Source organism: Hippocampus zosterae, chromosome 6, assembly GCF_025434085.1.
Source record: "Hippocampus zosterae strain Florida chromosome 6, ASM2543408v3, whole genome shotgun sequence".
Taxonomy (NCBI): domain Eukaryota; kingdom Metazoa; phylum Chordata; class Actinopteri; order Syngnathiformes; family Syngnathidae; genus Hippocampus; species Hippocampus zosterae.
Genome location: NC_067456.1, coordinates 14,526,826 through 14,547,845, shown reverse-complemented (window position 1 = coordinate 14,547,845; position 21,020 = coordinate 14,526,826). Strand labels below are relative to the sequence as shown.

Below are 21,020 nucleotides of genomic sequence, written 5' to 3'. Positions count from 1 at the left end.
GTACATTTCTGTTAATTATGTGGAATTTTATACAATACACCTTTGATTAACATAGCACATTTCACAACAGCTGCAGCTGTAACAAAGCACTTTAGATATAACTTTTGGGGGAGAATACATTGGCTGTTTTGAACAATATAGTAAAATCCTTAATATACGAAACCCTAGCAACTGCAGCTGCTACTGTTTGCTCACTGTGACTCATATATTGACAGAAGCATTTACAGACAGTTTACGTTTTGCAAAGAATGTCAACTCTGACAGGTGTCAGCCTAGTCAACTGTGCTCCACAACCAAAATTGGAACGATAAATAGCCGTGTGTGTGTGTGTACGTGTGCGTGTGTGCGTGCGTGTGTGTGTGAGTGTGTACGTGTGTGTGCGTGCGTGTGCGTGTGTGCGTGTGTGTGCGTGTGCGCGCGCGCGTTTATAAACCCATTAAAATAAATTAAAATCCAGACATTGAGTTGGCAGTGCGATAGTGCCATCTCCTGGATAATTACCGTCCTGTCATAACGCCAAACATGTTGGGCATACAGAGCCATTAAAAGGAGATTTTGGTATTGAAGAATTATTGCTCTATATAGCTGCTTTGGAACTGATTACTGTTGATTATTTGACAGAGAGTAAAATGTATGTCGACTTAACGTGTGGTAGTAATAATTAGAGGCAAATAGGTGGGAGGATTGTTTTTTGTCAGCAAGTAATTACGAGTTTAGGTGATTTTAGATTAGTTTTTGTTTGGGCTGCCTCTTAATTATGCTAAATAAAGAGTATTAAAATCCATATTGTTCATTTTTTTCTTTTCTGACATTGGAATCCAAGACAAGGAATCCCAACCAAGGTGGCACACTACTGCACTCAAAAGTATTTTTTTGAGTTCTACAAGGAAAAAAATACTATTTCACTGAATCGGCCTAATATACATATATATTTATTGACCACAAAATACGTATGCTGCTCTAATGATTCCAGTCAAATATAATGGCAGGCAGAACAATTCAATGTTCTTCCACGGATGTCTTGGCTGAATAAAGGGTAGGAAACTGTTGAGTCTATGAACAATATTGACCGGGTTTAGGTAAAGGTGATCGGTTATATCATTTCACATTCACAGTGGTGTTAAAGGTTGTCATGATGTGGATGTCTAGCCACTGAAACTGAGTAGTGACCAAAATAAGAGGGAACAGTGTAAATCGTTTCCTTAAAAATATTCCCAAACTACTAAACACACTGTGATCATGTTAAAAATCAAACACTTTTTTTTAGATATCAGAGAACTTGCACGTGTCTCAAATAGGCTGCGGTATCACATAGGCAACAACATGCAGACTGCATCAGAGTTCATATGCAGTGAAATTAACAGCACTATCCATTATATATATAGATATATATTTTTTTATTTTCTTTCCTTTTTATATTGTTGTCAACGAATGTGCTCAACATAAAGTTATGATAGAGCAGGAGGGAACCCTGCGTCACAGTGACGTATTTTTCAGTGGACAGAAGTAAATAACTTTTGTTACGCTGTTTTATTGTTACAATAAGATATATACATTAATTGACGAGGTACAAATGAATGATCCGATGCCTTATTTTTAAAGATAACAATCAGCTCTAAAGGTTTAATGCCTTTCACACGAGATAACGTTCAAAAGTGGCTTTGCTAGCTTGCTAACAAGCTAGCCCCCGCTGTCTCATCGAAGACTCGTCAGTGCTGGTCCCTCTTCACAGAGACACCGGCGAGCATTTGGAAGGATGGCAAGTGTACACGAAAGTTTGTATTTCAACCCGATGATGACCAACGGGGTGGTCCATGCTAATGTTTTCGGGATTAAAGACTCGGTCACTCCGTATAAAATCTCCCTACTGGCTTTACTGTACGAGATGACATCGTTTAAGATCACTCTGCCGGAAAGAAGACGCCTGAACAAACTCATCTTACCGCTACAGCAGGTAGTTTTAAATGATGTGGACACATTGCAGTCTGCACCAGTGGGAGTGACTGAGTGTGCTTGTTTCATGCTGCGTTTCAGAGCTCTGACCTGTCTCTTGGCCAGTTCCTCAAGACTGTGGGAGAGTGTTGTCCTGAGACTGCGTATTCAGTCAAAATAAGGTTTGCTCAAAAAGGAAAACCCGTCCCTAAACGTATACAATCTTTCATACGTTTCTAATATTGGACATTTTAACGTGTAGTTATTTTCAAAAACTTATTTAATCGTTATTGATTCAGGTAAGGCAGTTGAGAACAGATCGTTTTATCCTCTGCCGACAGCAAAGTAAAACAAGTCAAAATAAAAGCAATTTCAAACATTCAACAAACTGCGCAATATGATGTACACAAACTGTAAACAAAACAAAAATGTACACAATGTCACCATAATAGATGGTATGGTGGCCTTTCAGGCAGTTCAGGATGTACCCCGCCTCTCACCCAAAGTACTCTGGCAGAGGCTCCAGCATACCCGTGACCCTAGTGAGGATAAGCGATACAGCGAACAGATGGATAGATATTAATAATCATACAGTCACAAACAACCAAACAGTGTCTTTTTCTCTAATCAAAATACATCAAAGCTCACTTGCCCCAACCTTTAACTCTCAGATGAGAGCAATGAGAGAGTCTCCTTTGACAAGATGAGGGGTGTCGCGACGACAACATCCTGGTTGTCACTCCCGAAAAGCTTGAACGTAAACAAGCAACTACAATTGTCCAGCAGCCGATAGTTCGTCCATTGGCGAGGAACACATACCGGTACCTAAATATTGGATAGTTTTCTTATACCTGAGACAGTATTTTATATTTTATCATACTAAGGTTTGAACGAAAGAAAAAATGTCCCAGAACCTTAACGCCTTTGAATATGGTTCTAATATTTTGTCCCTCCCATGTGGCTGAATACATCAGTTGGATATTAGAAACCTTTAGGTCCAATACATTACTGTAAATACATTCATAATATTTTTTATAAGATAAAATATCCTTTATTTGTCCCACACTGGGGAAATTTACAGCCTCCAGCAGCAAGAATGTGGGTAGAAAGAAGAAAAAACACAAACACCGTTCAATTAAGTGCAATATAAATACAAAATGGATCAATCGCAGTGCTATTTCCAATTGTTTTTCACATCATTCAATTATTATTATTATTATTATTGTTATTTTTATTCAGCAGCCTGACAGCAGTCGGTAGAAACGAGCGTCGGTATCTCTCCTTCTTGCAGCGCGGGTGTAACAGTCCCTGGCTGAAGGAGCTACCAAGTGCTGTCAGGGCAGGCTGGAGAGGGTGGGAGGGACTGTCCATCATAGCCTTTAGCTTAGTTAGCATCCTTCTGTTGCCCACCTCCTCCAGAGTGTCAAGGGAGCAGCCCAGGACAGAACTGGCCTCCCTGACCAGTCGCTCCAGTCTATTTCTGTCCCGGGCTGAGATGCTGCCTGACCAGCAGACAATGCCATAGTGGATGGCCGATGCCACCACCGAGTTATAGAAAGTCTTAAGGAGCGACCCCTAAACCCCAAAAGACCTCAGTTTCCTGAGTAGGAAGTCGGCTCTGTCCTTTCCTAATCAGGGTGTCCGTGTTATAAAAAATATATATAAATTCTATAACTCTTGACAGTGTCAATTATAAATAAGCGGTGTTTACTTTGCACACACAGAATTTGCGATACTGCTTCGGTATCTGTGGTTACGGATCATATTGTATCTAATTATAGAGCTATATATATATCACGGCCCTGGCACAGCTATATACACTTCCCTCCATATTTATTGGCACCCCCGGTTAAGATGCGTCCTTTAGCTTCTAAACAATATTGGACATTTTTAAAGAAGAAACATTTAATTCAAGTGCATGTCTTCAGTGGAAAACAATCCCACATTATTTATACATATATATTTCAATCAAAATAAGTGTGCCACAATTATTTTCACCCCGGATGTTAATACTTTGTACCACCCCCGTTTGCCAACAAAACAGCACCTAATCTTCTATATTGCCTCACAAGACAGGAGAATACAGAAAGAGGAATTGTCAACCATTCCTCTGTTTACAATCTCTCTAAATCTTTCATCGACCTGGGTCCTCTGCTCTGCACTCTCCTCTTTAGCTCACTCCACAGATTTTCAATGGGGTTGAAGTGTAGGGACTGAGATTGCCATGAAGGAGCTTGATTCTGTCTCTGGCAAACCCTTTCTACAATTTCCAGTGTCAGAGTATTTTGTGCAATAAAAAAGAATTTCTTTAAAGGCTTTTCATACATCTTAAGTAGGGGAGCCAATAATTAAGGGGGGCACTGACCAGTGCATACGGGTTTTGCAGGTCATGTTATACACCTTTACGTCGTTTTTTTTTTTTTTTGTCGTTGGACTTTTATTGTTGTTGAAGCAGCAGAATTAATCTCTTAAATTATCGGTCCCGCTATGCATTTTCTGAAGTGCTTTTATCCTCACTAAGGTCATGGACCTGCTAGAGCCTATCCCAGCCGTGCAATTAATGGACTCACATGTCAGCACACACTGTATGGATAAGGCACGATTGAACTTTTAGTCGTTCCATCTAGGACTGGGGAAAAAAGTCAAGTCGACCAAAACAAATATGCATGCCTTAAAACTGTTTTTAAGTGTGTTTGTAGGGTGACCTCCTACAAGTACCTTGGTGTTCTTCTGAACGACAAACTGGATTTTTCTCTTTCTCCTTCTTTCTACATACATTCTTGCTGCTGGAGGCTGTAAATTTCCCCAGTGTGGGACGAATAAAGGATATCTTATCTTAATGTTTAAAAGAAAACTTTTTTTTTTTTTGCGGCTCCCTGTATCAATGTTTGGTCGTGTTCATGTTTCCACATATTTGTAGCTGCAGAAGCTGTCTTCCACCATCATTTGTTCATAGAGATGAATATGCCAAGCGTTTGTGGTTGTTTTAGATGGAAAAGAGAGAAAATGTAGTTTTATGTGTCGCTGAAAAGCTGAGCTGATGAACCTTTGAGACTTGAACACGGCAACAAACAGGCGGCTGCAAGATGGACAACTGCTGGAAGTCCCAACAAGACAGCTTTAAATTCATATTTTAAGTGAATTAACAGTGAACAAACATAATCTTCATCACAGCACGCTCCATCAAGACTTTACTGGCACCAAGTTTCTTATCATTGAATTGGTACGGCCACTCTGTGCTTGTTAAAGTTAACTTAGCTTAGCATGGTTTCCCGTCTGTCTCACCGATAAGCACTGAGCAGGGATGAATGTCAAGTGAGGTGATTGATTTTGGAAACGTGAATGGAAAAACAAATACCATGCAGGTGAGTGTGACAGTCAGTGACAGCCAATTGCATGCCACATCTAGATGAGCAAAAATTGACACTTACGTTCACCGATTGACCATTTTTTGGTCCTCAGCTCAGCTAACTAACTCAAAGAAAACTACAGGAGAGCCTGAAATACAAACTCACGGTCTGTTGATTGCTAGGCAGACATGTTCACGACTTGGCCTATATCTGAAAATGGCAACCTTTCTTGTCATCAGAATAGACTAGCAGTGTACAGTCAATGCATTTCTCATTTTGTTGCTGTATTGTTTTTCCCCCCATTCAAAGCCTTCATGAAATGGTTGATGGTGAGCTAAAGGACATGGAGCATTTCTTTTCGACTCCTATCACGCCATTCACAGCTTTTGACTCGGAGGCGTATAAAACCAGTGTTGTGGGTAGGTATCAGTACAAAGCCCCCTGAAAAGAATGTTACAATGGAACTAATCAAGCATTCATCTTTACCTGCCCTGTGTTTTAGGTCTTTTCATGAGACACATGCTCCTAGCCTATAACAAGCTTTCCTTTAGTCAAGTGTACAAGTTGTACAAGTCCCTGCAGCATTACTACCACAGCAATTACTCCAAGCCCACAGAGGGCCAAGTGGGTTTGATGTCTCTGGCTGTGGATGACTTTGATATGGATCTCACCAGCACTGAGGATGCAGTTGGGGACCGACTCGACAGGGAGGAGGGGGACAACTCTCCAGAAGAGTCGGAAATTCGGTACGTCTTTGAGTTGTTTTATTCAAAGTATCAATTTTTTTTCGATGGGGCTTACTCTTCACTTGTATTATCTCCGATGTTGTATTAGGCCTGAAAACACTCCAAACCAAGGTCCCCTGTCACAAAAACAAGCCGAGTACTTTCTTGCGAGACAGGTGAGTTTCGAACTTGAGCAGTTTGTTTCGTATCAACTGGCATTTGTGTGATGCTCATTTTGGTGTGTACGCGTGTCCCCAGGCGTACCATCTGAAGAACGATGAGAACAAAGCTTTAAAGCCTGCATTGCTGCAGGAGGAGGTCAACAACATGCTCAAGTTTAACCCAGACTTTGCTGAGGCGGTGAGGCTCGTCTTTTTCAACCTCACTATTTCGATCTTTGAGTAATTTCATGGATGCTGTTCTCTTTCCTCAGCACTACTTGAACTATCTGAACAGCATCAGAGTACAGGACATCTACCTTTCCACCCACAGTCTCTTACATTATTTCGACCGCCTCATCTTATCCGGAAATGAAGGAAAAAGCAACGGAGAAGAAGGCTACAGCAGAAATCTTCGCTACGCCACTCTAAACTTGGCGAGCCTTCACTGTCGCTTTGGGCACTAGTGAGTGCAAGAGCAGTTGAACTGCACAGACAGGTCTTTGAATCACCTGAATGTTCATTTTTCTGTCCCGTAGCCTGCAGGCTGGTCTGGTTCTGCAGGAGGCCATGCGCATCGCCCAAGAGTCCAACGATCATGTCTGCTTGCAGCACTGTTTGGTAAAACCAAATTTTATTTCACATCTGTGTGTTTTTTGGAACAATTATTGATCATGAGCTTCACCACTTTTCCTTTTTTTTTTTTGTACCGTCCTGCATCAGAGTTGGCTCTATACACTGGAACAGATGAAGGGATGCGACAGCACCGTTTTGACTGAAGATTCTGTTAAAATGGCTGTTCATTTCTGCCTGCCGGTGAGTGTCACGTGACCTGAATTAGGATTGCTATCATGAAAAGTGTCGGGGGCCGTATTTTACTGTTCATTTTTAATTAACAGCTTCCAGCAGATGAGATTTGAACGTGGTCGTCTCAATATTTAGTGGGACGGCAATGACTAAAATAAGAGGCTCATGATACTGTTCTACATTACCGTAAAATTTACGGTGAAAACATTTCTATACAATAATCAGACAGTTCATTTATTTAATCTTAATTTATCCAGTGAAGTCCAGCCTGGTAACAATAATAATAATAATAATAATAATCCATAGTACAAAGGCATACAGGTTCCTTCCCAGGAAACATTTGTTCTGTATTACTTCTTGAAGCTGCCCCACACCAGTCCCTTCCGCCAAGTATTTAGGGACATAAATTCTGTAGTACCAACGACATGAGATACCATGTATGTGCTCAAATATCCCCAGATTATGCTGAATTTGGTGGATGGGTCAACACTAAAAAAATAACAGTTAATACTAACTGTAAAAAAATAACAGTAGAATTTTTTGTTTCAGCTCTCCAGCCTATAAGCCACATGCACTCCAACGTTTTATTACTCATACAAATATGAGAAAGAGAAAAACTGACAACTTGACTGCACGAAGCAAGCAGAAGTGAAATGGAAACACAACTTGATGGCTGCATCATATCATATGCATGATTTCATCCTGCCTGTGTGTTCTTTGGCAAAGCAGATCGAAATACTGAACCATATGTTTCAATGGGTGTTCAAAAATGTTAAAACTCTTCACATTGGAGCTCATGAAAAGATTCAGGAACAGTAAACCTCATTGAGTTGAAGGGAAGCCAACACTCTCCCATACAAACTGAAATTAGTATTTCCCTCGCTTTGACCGACATAATGCTAGCAAAGGTATTTACTAACATTGTCAGCCTCTTGTTCAAAAACAGGCTGTAGTTCCCACTTGCACCAAAGCAGCCCAAATCATCCCAATACTAAAGAAACCCACACTGAACGATCTGAATGATTATCATCTGGTTGCACTAACCCCCAGTCAATACAGTACTTTCCAACAAACTGGTATAGAAATTGAGCAACGTGGGCTTGGACAGCTTGAGCAGACTGATCTTTGACTTTCCCAGCATTAGACTAAAAACTGTTCTGATGGGAGGCTCATCCACCCTAATTCTCAACATTGGAGTACTTTCTCTGCCACAGTACCTTGCATCGCTTGGCATCCAGTCATTGGTCCAGCAGGGCACAAGACAGGGCAAAACGGCACACAAGCTGATGGATGCGCTTAAGGACACGGACGTCCTGCACTGGAAGCACAGCCTGTCGGAGCTGATCGAGATCAGCTTGGCTCAGACTACATCCATATGGAGGATGTACGGCAAAAGGTCAGACTTGTTTACATTGTAAAGCCGGCACAAAGTTTGCGGCACGGTTCACAATAGGGCTGAACAAATAATCGAATTCAAATCGACATTGCTGTGTGGTAGAATATAATTGTTAATTTACAAACTGCATTCAACTTCATTTCGGTCATTGGTAGGCTTGAATTTAGGTAAGCATGGGTGTGTATATTTACATATCTTCATTAAATGTTCAGGATTTAAGAAGTGCAGTCAATGTTCACATATCATTGTACTGTACACATACTCACATGAGAGAAATAAACTTTCATGTTATTTATGGTTAATTTTCCTTAATTTAAAATAAGTCTCATATTGATTATTGATACAAAGATCAATTTTTTGCTTGCGTTTTTATATTGCGCCCAACATGTACGTGCAATGACAGTAGGCTGTGAGCGAACCATTTCTGAAACACACACATTTGAAATGTTGTAATAATGCAGAACAATGCAGTTGGAGTAATGATGATTTCAATAACTCAATTACATTACAATCCGTAAAGGGGAGTAGTCCTACTCTCGTGTTTATCTGTGCAGCACCATGGCTCTGCAGCAGGCCCAACTGCTCCTCCACATGAGCAGCTTGGAACCGGTCAATTATGGGGTCCAGCAGAACAACACGGAGGCCTTTGCCGTGGCTCTCTGCCATCTGGCTGAATTGCATGCTGAGCAGGTCGTACTTTGGATCCTGTATACTGTACATATGATTTATGCCCTGCTGTTATACAAAGCAGAGTGAAGGGAATCGACACCACTGTTCACATACCACATTGGCTTGTGCTACAGGGCCTCTTCGCTGCCGTTTCAGACATCCTCCAGCATCTGAAAGATCAGTTTCCTGCTCGCACACAGCACTCCAAGGTGTGGCCTCTGACCCGCCAGTCATTTCTCCATAAATCGAGTCCTGCATTCAGCTCGTTTTTACTTTCCAATGCAGCTCTGGATGCTGTGTGATCTAAAAATCCAGTTTCAGAGGCACATGATTGAGGGGCAATACAATTTGGCAGAGCAACTGGTCCCTTCCATTTCTGCTTTAAACAAAACAGAGGGCCTCTACAGGTAATATGAAGGCACGCGTGAAGTTGTTTCTCCCAAGTCGAGTTCAAATGTTGTATTCGCTGCCAGGAAAGTACAAGTTTTAAAAGTTCTCCATCGAACCACTGAGGCCTACAGCATCTTGCAGCGACTGCAAGTGCACTGCGAGAAGACCAAATGCACAGAGATGATCATCAGGTAGGAAGATGCTGCTGCTATATCACCAAGCCTATCCCAATGCAAAATTAATGAATATGTGATGTGAACGTTTCTTATCATGAGAAATGTTGTGATATTTTAGTTGGAGGAATCACCAGGCGTTTTGTCTCATGCAGAGTGATGCTTTCCACGGCTGAGCTCCACTGGGAATCCTCCGGCTTTTCCACAGCCCTTCCTCTCCTTTTCCAAGCCTTGGCTCTGGCCCGACAGCACCACCTTCAGTCGCTGGCCTCAGAGACCCTCCTTCACCTGACCTTCACACAGGTCAGCCCAAACTCTTTTTTCTGTCAGTTGGAGTACGGTAAGTTATAAGAATAAGAAAACCTTTGTTCGTCTCCCAATGGAGAAATTCCCAATTTACAGCAGCAAAGTTATGAAAGGAAGAAAGTTGGAGTCATCACAGCACATAATGTTCCTTTTTTTTTTTCCTTTTCGTAGTTGATGTTGGGCGTACCTGAGCAGGCACTTCTTGTCCTGCATGAAGCCATTGAGCCTGTTCTAGCCCATGGAGCGCTAGTGGACAAAGGGCGTGCCCTGCTGCTGGCAGCGCGCTGTCAGATGGCTGTTGCTGGATTCAGGCCAAATAGACAAGGGCAAACAGGTGAAACGCTCGCCTCCCACACAGGCCCAATATGAGAGTAGCTCTCCAGCTTCACACCCAGTGGCTACTGAAGGCCCTTTAAAGGGGAAATCAATTCAAAAATTTTCTTTCCAATATGTTCAATAAGTAGTCTAAAGACTGATTAAAGTTGCGTTTGTGGAATCTAAATTCAGTGTCAAAATCCTCTCTGCTGTACCATTAACTGTCAACTAAAAAGACATCATAGTGCTAGAGCTTAGAGCTTGTGAATGTCACACACAACCACACCCAGAAAACAGGTGAGTCGGGATGTCACTGCATGATTATTGTAAAGAAAATTTTGGACTTTACTTCCCTTACATGCTTTTAGTTTTTTCTCTCCAATATCCTTTATATCCAAGTACCCCACTTGTCCTCACTCGTAGGACAACATATGAGTAGGACAAGAACATGTTACTCGTGAGACAAAACTTCACTAGTTGATAACTATATGTAACTAGTCTCGTATTACTGGTGACTTTCGACAATTCGTTTTAATCTCGGACTTCACTCGTAATATGACGAGTGCACAGATATATCAACTAGTGCACCGCTTTTCCTCACTGGTAATATTTTGTTGTCCTACAGGTATGCCAAAATTGTCGGACTGAGAATAATAAATGTACTTCACTAGCATGTGAACCTGAAGCTGCATACCAATGACAAGAAGGCTCCTATTGTGTGACATGTGCCTGCTAGTTATGCCTTGTGTTGTTAGTGCAGCACAATGGCTTACTTATAAGATTTGATTGGATACTCGTACTGTACACCAAAAGTGGCCCTAGTAGTGGGACAGAAAAGCCATACAAGTACCCTGAATTGCCTTACAAGTGAGGACAAAGAGAACAGTAGTACACAAACCTTATCAAACCTATGAAATAAATGCTCAAATGGCTTTCCATATGCAATTGACTGTCTCCCAGCAGATTTGCATGTTGTGGTTTCGGCGGTGGACATGTTAAGTGAGGCTGCAGTTTATTTCTCCAAGCTGAACTGCAAGGAGCATCTGCGGGAGGTCCACTACCTGCAGGCTCAGCTCTACCATTCTCTGGGACAAACGTCACAACGCAACAAAAGTGCCATGCTCTTTCGCCTGTTGGACCAGGACCTGCAATCACCGGCACTGCCGCTCTCAATGCGCCTCTAACTTTCTTTGAGCAAATAAGAAGACTGAACCAGCCACTAGATGGCAGTAAGGCCCTATTCTTCTTGGTTCTGCTCCCAGCCCCTTGACCTTGAACAGTATTGATACTGTACCAACAAGAGAAGAATGTGAATCGCATGCTGTTCCTGCATCAACTAAATGCACTCAGCACTGTGAGTTTTGCGTAGAACCAAAGTATACCTTCCTCCTCCACTTCTAAAACAACAATTTTGGATGGTGTTCAAGTCGCCTCCAGGTTGGAATGATGACACATTGCTCAATATAACATGGTTTCATTGCTTGTGCCACAACAGTGAGCCCAGGTGTCAGACACTGCTCGATATGGCAAAAGTTTATCATGCATTGTCATTCCACTGCAGCTTTTTGATGAATGGAGGCAATCTTGCCGTTTCACTGGCCTGGATAATATTCACAGTCTGCCGGGAGAATACTGATGATGATGAATCCACAGGAGGAAATTGTGATTCCACTTAGAATGTAGACATAACTAGCCACTGTCTGGAGTCCACTTATCTTTGGCACGCTGTTTGAAGAATGATAATGTCTATCTTCTCTGACTGGACATTTTCCCCCCTCAATATATAAATATGTTAATAGTTTTGTCATACTTTGTTCATGTTCGCCTGCCATATAAGAGTTGGCGACAACTAAAAGCTTTTACCATACACTGTATGAATACAATTATTGAGCCTTTTAATGAATCAGGTTGTGGCAGACCCTTAAAGCTCTTTGCTTCCAAAGTTGTGGAAACAATTTTGGGGAATGCACTTTTTTTTTCCTGACTGTGCCACAGTGCATAAATTCAAGATCCATAACGGGATGCTTGGAGGAGTTTGATATGGAACTACTCAAGAACTCTCTGGTCAACCCCATCAAACACTTTAATACGAATGAACTACATCAGTATTTCCCAACCTTTTCTGGGCTTAGTCACCTACAATCAAGTCCGTAAATATTGAGACATCAACACAATGCGCATCTTTATTGGCTCTAAACACCAACACAATTGATTTGAAATGAATCAAGATGTGCTTTAACTGCAGCCCTTCAGCTTTACCGGTATATTGAGGGTGTTTAGATCCAAACCAGATGAACGTGGAGGGATTACAACACTTTGTCTACAGCTTTGGGGGGGGGATCTTAAATTTGTAGTTCGTGTTAATGCCTGGTAGTGCGCAAGGTGCATGTTACTAACAGAAAACAAAGAATTCCTGAAAGCGCTGTTTTTAGCAGGACAATGCCAATGCTATTCAATATGAGCAGATAAGATTGACCGAAGCTCTTCAAAAATCAACCTGCTGCTTTTGTCAGCAGTCACATCAATAAATTCAATAGAACCCATTCTATTGGCTGCCCTGCATGCATGCTTGTAGCCCACACCATGGCCGTCTCATCAGGCTTCACTGTTGAGGTGGTAGTCTGCTCCTCCTAAAATATTGGGACATCCACGCATGTCTCATTTTTTTTTAACTCTAAAACACCACCACAATGGAATTGAAATGAACGGAACAAGGTGTGTTTTAAATTGGGACTTTAATCTTTAAGTATTTACATCCAAATCAGGTGAACGGTGTAGGGAATGCTATAGTTTGCTACATAAGTGTCTCCTAATTTTTGAGGGACCAAAGTGATGGGACAACGGAATCCGTTCAATGGCCAGATGGTTGCTTATGTCTGGCTGCCAAAGGAAATGGTTTTCTTATCATTTATTCATAATTTGACTGCTGCCTGGGATCGCCTCCAGCACGCTCGCGACCCTGGTGAGGATGAGCGGTTCAGGTAATACAGTGATGGCTCTTTTATATACAATACTGTACTACAAGAGACTTGTTGAAAGGATGTCAAAACAAAACTGTACGAAACTAACTTATTGACCAAGGCATGCAAAAAGAAGGCCAAATAACTAAAGGATTAAGAAATGAACAAATGTTAAGTTTTGTCTCTGTTACAAGAGCAAAATAGTGCTGTGACTTTGTCCCAGTGTCACCATTAACCATCACAATGTAAACTGCACGTTACGAGCTAACATTAAACCGCAGGCCAGCAGATGAAACACTTCAGTATCTGATTTTTTTTTTTTTTTTTTTTACACAGAGCAGGTATTATGTACCATTATTGGCCATGCAGCAAGAAGTTGGTCCTGTTTCGACAATGATCATTTCCTATCAGGAGAATTATTCATTTGCTGTCAAATGCTAAAATTGAGCCCAACCTCAATGTTTCTGTCAGCTTGGTCTGTCTAAACTGGGGACTCCTTTGTTTAGTATAGAAAGATAGTACACGTTTTCTGGTAGATGCCTGTTGTTTACTTACCAAATATAGCATGCTCTTTTTTTCTTCGGGTGCTTTGAGATTTTTGGACAACAACGGCAACTCTCTTCAAATCAAATGAGGGCTTTACTAAGTTTGTATACCTACATGTCGCCATTCATGCTAGCACTGCCACTGCAGACACTCACAGCTTTCCCCAGTGTTGCGGAAGACTGAGCGTTTAATGCTGGTTGGGGTCTGCTAACGAGAAATAAAAACAGCTTTGCTATGCCTTTGTTGTAATCTTCAAAGTATTCATGTTTGTTTAAATATGTAATACTGTGTGTGTAAGGAGATATGGTAGGGCAGTGGTCCCAAAACAAATTTCTGCCACGGACCAGTTCGTGAACCGGCCAACCATCCGTTACATCCCTGCTATGGTGATAATTTACAAATGGTGCACATACTGTATGCGCTGCTACAAAACTTGTTTTTAAAAATATATCTCTCTGACCTGGTACTGAGCGATACGCAGGCCAGTACCGGGCCAAGGACTGGTGGTTGCGGACCAATGCGCAAGGGGGCCTGTGCCCCAGTTGAGCTTTATGCCTAATAATGCCCATGCTTTTAGTGCAGCAGAGCACTTGCATGAGTGAAAATAAAAATGGTACTATCAGCAGTAACTCTCAGCTGAAATGTGACTTTAAATAGAGTGTCTTTGCTTTGGAATCTAATGAAAGAGGCAGGTTGATATTTTGGTGGTTGGTCTCATTCACGGACGGTGAAATATCATTTGTTAGTTCGGAGCTTTCATTTGCAGTGAAATTCTGTGGATGGGTGATATGGATAAGATTCCTGCTTTGAAGTGAACTGAAGTGACTGTGCTCTGTCTTGTTCTGTGATAGTGATCACGAGATAGTGATAACGAGACTTTAAGAAATTGCAGGCAATAAATCAGATGGTCCAAACATACACTGTGACAGCTGTTTTGTTTTGTTTTGCCTCCAGATAATGTCTCTGGGATTGTCATGTCATTACGAAATAATGTATGCAGGGTATTTTGACCTGGACATCTTCAACAATGGTCCATACGGGCCCTTATGAACTGGAGCACCAACATCAGGAACATTGGTTGAAATGTCTCAAAATGCTTTTGCTAATGTTCAATGATTTACTTCTTTTTTTTTCTAACTCCAAGATGGTGGCCAGTTGCTAACTACTGATTCTGTGGCTTCACCATAGCAATCTGTAACTTTTAAGATGTGCTTTTTTAAAAAAATGTTTTAAAATTACATCTTGCTGAATTTTCCAATGAAAATATAAAAACAAATTTAGCGTCCACAATCTAAAAAAACATGTATCTAAAGCGTTTAATGACAAATTTGGTCACAAACAGAGAAAAAAAACAATGGTTTAGAAAAATATACAGTTTGTACAGGTGTTTTCAGAATTAACAAAACATAAACTTCACAGCTATTTTCTATAATACATGTACAATTTATTGTAAAGTAATAATCTAATGCTTCTGCTTGTGGTAAAGAAACGACATGGTCATTTGTCTTCAGACAATCGGGATGACATCACAGATAAGAAGGAAGATAATGACAGACATTTAACAGGAAAAAATCTGAGGTGTCTTTTATGAAGAGCAGCTGCTTGCAAGTCTGATTTCTTATCACCAATTGTAGTATTCAATGGCTAAAAACGTTTTTTGAAACACTTGAATTAAGATTCAGTGTCAGTTATTTTCACCACAACTCTCACAACTCACGTTTCAACTTGGAGCATATTGTGTCACTGTATTTTACATTATCGGGATTTGTGATGTGTATTTTAAAAAGACAGATTTTAACTCATTTACATGGATTTGGATACTGTCCAAATCAAGTCAGTTTTACTCAAACAGCGGTCAAATATTGAAAACATTATTAGTCTGTCTTCAGGGCTGAATAACATCAGTGCGTGTTGAGAAGAGACATTTCAGAACAGATGTAACTTCTTACTTCACGGAACAAAGTTCAAAAGAAAAAAACAAAAACAGAAAGCAGCAATGCTGGATATTTAGTGTTTGTCTCACAAGCCAAATTATCCCTTGTGTAATTTTGAGGAAGTCTGGAACCACATTTAGTATCCAGCAGGGTATCCTCCTTTCCTGGGGTCCGATTCTGCACAGAGATGCTCTCCCTGTCGCATCACCACCTGAACCACAGAATCTGGATCGCTCTGCAGCTCTGTGACATGGTTCTTCCAGTTTAGGCCTTCTAGGATTCTCTAGATATCACACATACGCAGGCAAGTCTTACGATGTGTGTGCTTTTGAGCTAGTGGTTCTAGGCGGTTGTTATTTTGCAATTAACAGCGCCATTGTCGGCCAAAGCATCTTGAATGATTCTTATTTCTGTGTGCGCCATGGTAGATTACATCCCAAACACTTTCTATGTATTTCTCTTTATTACATTAGGGAAAGATTTGCACAATAATCCAAGTGCCATATTGGCATCTCGATACCTTCCCATACCTTTTCAAAATCTTGCTCCACTACCGTCATATTTGGATTGAGCTGATTGTGCACTCGCGGCTCGGTCACCGCTTTCCTTAAGTTGTACTTAAAGAACAAAGAGTTCAAGATGACCTGTTCACAAGACAAAAAGGAGCATGGAATTTAAAGACCATGACTCAGTGTGACTACACGGGGAGTGGTCTTACCAAAGCAGTAGCTGTGGTAATTTTTGTACCTCCAGATGCTCCAACAACCATTTTGACTCTTTTGTCTTTATCAAAGATTATTGTGGGAGACATGGAAGACAGAGGCCTCTTTCCTGTAACAGAAGAACACGATGCCCCGGAGTGAATAGAGGTTTGTTTCAGAACATCTCTCTCAGCTTTCTGAAGAAAACAAATGCCCATAGGCACACATAAGGCATAAAAGCACAGTGATTGTGAAAAATAAATCCCATCAATCCTTCGTTACAAAACACCAGACTACAGTAGCACACGCACTCCATGATAATGACCTAAAGTGGATGGGTCCCACCTGGTTGGATGAAGTTGTTAGGTGAGGGAGGGATTCCAAAGCCGTTGGTTATGTATGGAGAGCCGAAGTCATCCATTTCATCATTGAAGATGATTCCAGTTGATCGAGACATGACTTTGGACCCAAAGCTGGATGCACAAACAAGCATATGAATTAAGCAACAACATTATTTGTACCTCGGCCAAATTTCGAGTTGAATTCATTTATTTATTTATTTAAATTGTTGAGTGGGTGTCTTTTAGCTAGAAACGACTTATTGTTTTCACATTTTCACCCAAAGTATGACAATTATTCATATTAGTCCTCAATAGATGCATATCTACGCTCTAAATTTAGAGTTGATTAGAACGTGCCAAATTGTGCTATTCGTTACAATGACCCCAAACGATGAAGCTCGTAAATGCTGTCATAACTTCTCAGTGTTTACTTCCATAGTTTGGAGATACTCATTGAACCATTACAAATTCAGTTTCACTTAAACACTCAGATTGACTATGTAGGTCAAATGGAAGGGAACGTTGGGCTTCATTCCGACAAGGCAGATAAGAATCTTACTATAGATTAATAGTGCTGGTGGCTGCCACGGCGCTTCCATCTTCAGCTATCACCGACAGATGAGCTGTTCCGTGGCTGTCTGGGACAAAATAATCCGGCTCGTAGTAAATGTCTGGATGAGTGGTATCGTCTATAATTTTCTTCCTGATGCCTTCAGCAAAAAATGTTGATGTCATGTTTCGGATGAGCTGAGAAGAGCCAAACAGTTTGCAGTTAAAGACTATGAGCACACAAAATAGGAATATTTTTGATGATGTTTTTGTCTTAAGTCAAAACCAATGCTTTGGTTTGTTTTTAAAAAAAGCATATATATATATATATATATATATATATATATAATATATACATAAAATGTTTTTTTTTAATGTTTGTATTTTGACATGGGAAGCATGCTGGTCAACCGGTTAACACATATGCTTCACAGTAGAGAGGTCAGGGATTTGAATCCGGCCTCCCTCGGTGTGATTGTGAGCGGGAATGGTTGTTTGTCGGGGTGTGCCCCGCGATTGGTTGGTTGTGATCATTTGGAGGCTTACATCGGTGATATTGAGAAAACGCGGGTCCCCAAGTCTGCTCCTCTTGGCGTATGCAAAGCGGAAAGCCTCTATGATGCGATGATACGTTAGGGTCTTCATCTCAGGTGTGGAAACACTTGCGTTTGTGAAGTTGTACCCTGAAAAATATCCACGGGGACAAAAGTCTACAGTGAATAAACACAATCACATTTTCATGGCTTCTTTGTCAATGTGGTAAAAGCCAATTTCAGACGCTTCCATTGCATTGATGAGTCATGAAAGTGTTCACTCAAGTCAAATAACAGGAACGAATGAATGAACGGAAACATGTTCTTCCTTCGTCATCGGTGAAAACGTCGTACAATTACTGTTTAGATTACACGTTTTCATACAGGGATTGGATTATCATTCAAACACAAATTTGAGCAATGTCTTGAGTTTCTGTGACCCAAACAGGTTTGGAAAGCTGACATCCTCCCTTGCGAATGACTATACAAAAGCTTGGCCAGGCTGCTCACCGTTCACTATGTTGAGAATGAGTGCCAACACTGGGCCACTGGAGGGGGCATCTGGGACATACATGGTGTATTCCCCAATACTCGTCTTCAGAGGATTTTCATTCAGTACTGGGTGGTACTCCAAAAAATCATCCAAGGTGATAATCCCACCTAAATCATTGACAGAGGTTTCGGTTGATTGCAGCACTTATTTATTTATTTATTCGTTAATTTATTTGTTTATTTATTTATTTGCATTTGGCATCGATAATAGATGAACAAAACCTGATGCCTGGATGTCATCCACGAGTCTCTGTGCCATTGAGCCATTGTAGAAGACGTTAGGACCCTCTTCTGCTAGTCTCTGGTATGTGTCTGCCAGCTTTGGGAATCTTACAATGTCATTTTCTCTGAGAATGTTTTTTTGTGAATCACAAAACACGTCGCTGTAAGATGAGAGGAGAAGAAAATGCGTTGAGTACGAAAAAGTTTAGTAAAACTCAAAGTGGATTTTTTTTAATGAGCCAAAAGAAGATTTATGCTTTCTTCTTTTGGCTGGTTCATGCAAATGGATGAAAAGTGACTTGAATGAATATAAAATCACAACCAAAAGATGTTTTCCTCAACATTATCCAAGTATGTTTATATAACAAGCTCTACCGTATCTTCTCTATGGAATGTTATAAAGCAAGACAGTGTGCCACCAGTTAGGTTGGGGAAATTTTCTCCTTACCAAAGGTTAGCGTTTCCTTGAATGAAGTCCTTGCTTTTTAAGATGGCATGAGCCAAGGCTTTTCCAATTGGAAAGCCTTCACGGGCCAGGGCAATGCTTGGCTCAAACAGCTCTCTCCATGGCAGCCTGCCATGTCTCTTGTGTGCCATCTCGTAGCCGCGAATCTCGCCGGGGATGGCTATGGACAGTCCACCTGCCATGTGCAAGCATTATTAGTGTTTTGAATATCGTATGGCTGTACTTTGTTCGTCCTTCTACTTACTACTACTATTACATCACATTTTAGCACCATTCCATGAAATCATTACTATGCTAGCCATATTAAAATGCTGCTTAAAGGGTGTTGCTCAATACAAAATAAAATAACTCAAAACACACTTTTTCCCAAGTAATTGCCCGGAAGAAAGAACACACAGTATCGGATATCCTCTACGCTGGTGCCAAACTCAAGGCCCAGGGGCCAGCTCTGGCCCGCCACATCATATTATGTGGCTGCGAAAGCAAATCATGTGTGTCAACTTCGATGATCCTTGCTAACATCTGTACTGAAGTGTCAAATTGTCAAGTGCGATAACGTTGAGATTTTGCAATATTGCAATATTTTCCACTTTTTACATACACTTGAACAATAATTGAACAAACAACAAATAATTGACTAGTAATCCATCCATTTGTTGTGTACAAGTCATTATACAAATTTAATGATGAAACCTTTATTCAGTTTCACTGTCTTCGAGGGAAGACGAAACACAAAAGTGGCCCACAACAAAAATGGGTTTGACACCCCTACTCTATAACTTTTGACACTGCCACACAAGGCGCATGTGGTCATTTGCATCCGCCCTATCCATCCTGCTGAAAGAATGCCCAAATAGTGCTATGCCAAACAAAAACACGGGAAACTGAACTGCGCCGCCTTGTGGAAACGCAGCAACAGTCAAATTGGCACGTGATTGACCTGTACGAGAAAGCTGTGAGTTGTTCCCAAACATGTCCTGAGTGGCGTTCTTGGGTGCTGTCTCCCTTGCATCAATGGTTTCTACTCCCCCTGTTGAGTAGAAAATGTGAGCAGTGGTCAATGTTGCTCATTAAACTTCCCTAAGATGTGATCAACAATGAGGCACACCCACCCGAAGAGGCATTGTAGATGACAAAGAAGACCCCTCCTCCAATGCCCATGCTGTGTGCATTTAAAAGGCCAACACACAGCAAGGCACCAATAGAGGCATCTACCGCTGAACCGTTTTTCTTCAAAATGTCCCTACGGACATGAGAGAAGTTCATAGGTGTGTGTGCACTTGCGCAAACTATAAACATTTGGTAAACAAACACCTCCTTACCTTCCCACTTCTGAACACTTTCCAGCATCAGCAGCGACAGCAGCCTTTAAGAAGAAGTGGCCTGAAGCGGGTGTCACGTTTTTCTTCCCCAAGCATATGAAGAGGAACAGGCCAGCAACAACCACCAAAAAGACCACCAGACCAGCAATCAGAGGCTTGGCAATCATTTTCCTGCCACGTGAATTCAACAAAGACCATTATCAGACCACGTTTGATGACTGAGACAAGCCGAGAGAAGTTAGTTGTTATTAATTAATTCCTCAGATGTGTGTCCAGTGATGGCAGATCATTTATTTAGTCGTTTGTTGTATTTGTATAGACGCTGTACGTTCTCAAGCTAGTGGTAGACGACATATCCATCCATTCTCGATATGCTGTTCATTAGGGTTGCAGATAAGTTGTCGCCTATCCCAGGTGACTTTGGGCAACGGGCAGGGTACACTCTGGACTGGTCACTGGTCAAGTGCAGGGTTTATATAAACACACAACTGTTAGCATCTAATGACAATTCAGAGTCTTCAATGAACACGGCATTTATTTATTTATTTTTTATATGGGAGTCAGAGAACTTTTAGAAAACACGTGCAGGAGTGGGAAGCACACACAGTTATCATGCAGGTAGCTCGAAACCATTTGAACTTTAGAAATGTGAGGCAGGCGTGGTAACCAGTCA

At 41.2% G+C, this 21,020-nt stretch overlaps 2 protein-coding genes across 5 annotated transcripts; one reads left to right on the top strand and one right to left on the bottom strand.

Annotated features, from left to right (window-relative positions):
- The first annotated feature begins 1,448 nt into the window (after positions 1–1,448).
- On the top strand, positions 1,449–12,088 carry anapc5 (anaphase promoting complex subunit 5). Of its 4 annotated transcripts, none has more exons than XM_052067554.1 (17): positions 1,449–1,954; positions 2,035–2,114; positions 5,592–5,701; positions 5,785–6,028; positions 6,117–6,183; positions 6,266–6,367; positions 6,441–6,631; positions 6,705–6,786; positions 6,889–6,981; positions 8,187–8,368; positions 8,923–9,058; positions 9,172–9,246; positions 9,323–9,444; positions 9,511–9,618; positions 9,756–9,903; positions 10,078–10,240; positions 11,185–12,088. In XM_052067554.1, exons 1-17 carry the CDS (start codon positions 1,757–1,759, stop codon positions 11,403–11,405), a joined length of 2,322 nt encoding a protein of 773 aa, XP_051923514.1. In that variant the 5' UTR covers positions 1,449–1,756; the 3' UTR covers positions 11,406–12,088. The 4 variants fall into 4 exon arrangements, with proteins under 4 accessions (XP_051923514.1, XP_051923513.1, XP_051923515.1 ...); XM_052067553.1 differs by having other exon boundaries at positions 11,182–12,088; XM_052067555.1 differs by lacking the exons at positions 1,449–1,954; positions 2,035–2,114 and adding an exon at positions 3,565–4,627 and having other exon boundaries at positions 4,783–5,701; positions 11,182–12,088.
- A 2,979-nt stretch (positions 12,089–15,067) lies between these two features.
- Positions 15,068–21,020, bottom strand: ggt1a (gamma-glutamyltransferase 1a). The gene is made up of 12 exons (XM_052067566.1): positions 20,348–21,020; positions 20,138–20,268; positions 19,966–20,055; positions 19,008–19,200; positions 18,560–18,720; positions 18,296–18,445; positions 17,799–17,935; positions 17,263–17,450; positions 16,708–16,835; positions 16,380–16,492; positions 16,192–16,305; positions 15,068–15,944 (listed from the first exon to the last, which is right to left on the bottom strand). Exons 1-12 carry the CDS (start codon positions 20,512–20,514, stop codon positions 15,798–15,800), a joined length of 1,719 nt encoding a protein of 572 aa, XP_051923526.1. The 5' UTR covers positions 20,515–21,020; the 3' UTR covers positions 15,068–15,797.

What these genes read in the sequence shown, in the direction of transcription:
- anapc5 (XM_052067553.1), top strand. Translation starts at nt 1,757, where the DNA reads ATGGCAAGTGTACACGAAAGTTTGTATTTCAACCCGATGATGACCAAC. An exon ending in ACCCAGACTTTGCTGAGGCG is followed by an intron (nt 6,368 to 6,440) that starts GTGAGGCTCGTC and finishes CTCTTTCCTCAG; the next exon opens with CACTACTTGAACTATCTGAA. An exon ending in CTGTTCATTTCTGCCTGCCG is followed by an intron (nt 6,982 to 8,186) that starts GTGAGTGTCACG and finishes TCTCTGCCACAG; the next exon opens with TACCTTGCATCGCTTGGCAT.
- ggt1a (XM_052067566.1), bottom strand. Translation starts at nt 20,514, where the DNA reads ATGATTGCCAAGCCTCTGATTGCTGGTCTGGTGGTCTTTTTGGTGGTT. An exon ending in CTCACAGCTTTCTCGTACAG is followed by an intron (nt 19,201 to 19,965) that starts GTCAATCACGTG and finishes TGCACATGGCAG; the next exon opens with GTGGACTGTCCATAGCCATC. An exon ending in ACCAGCACTATTAATCTATA is followed by an intron (nt 16,836 to 17,262) that starts GTAAGATTCTTA and finishes TTGTGCATCCAG; the next exon opens with CTTTGGGTCCAAAGTCATGT.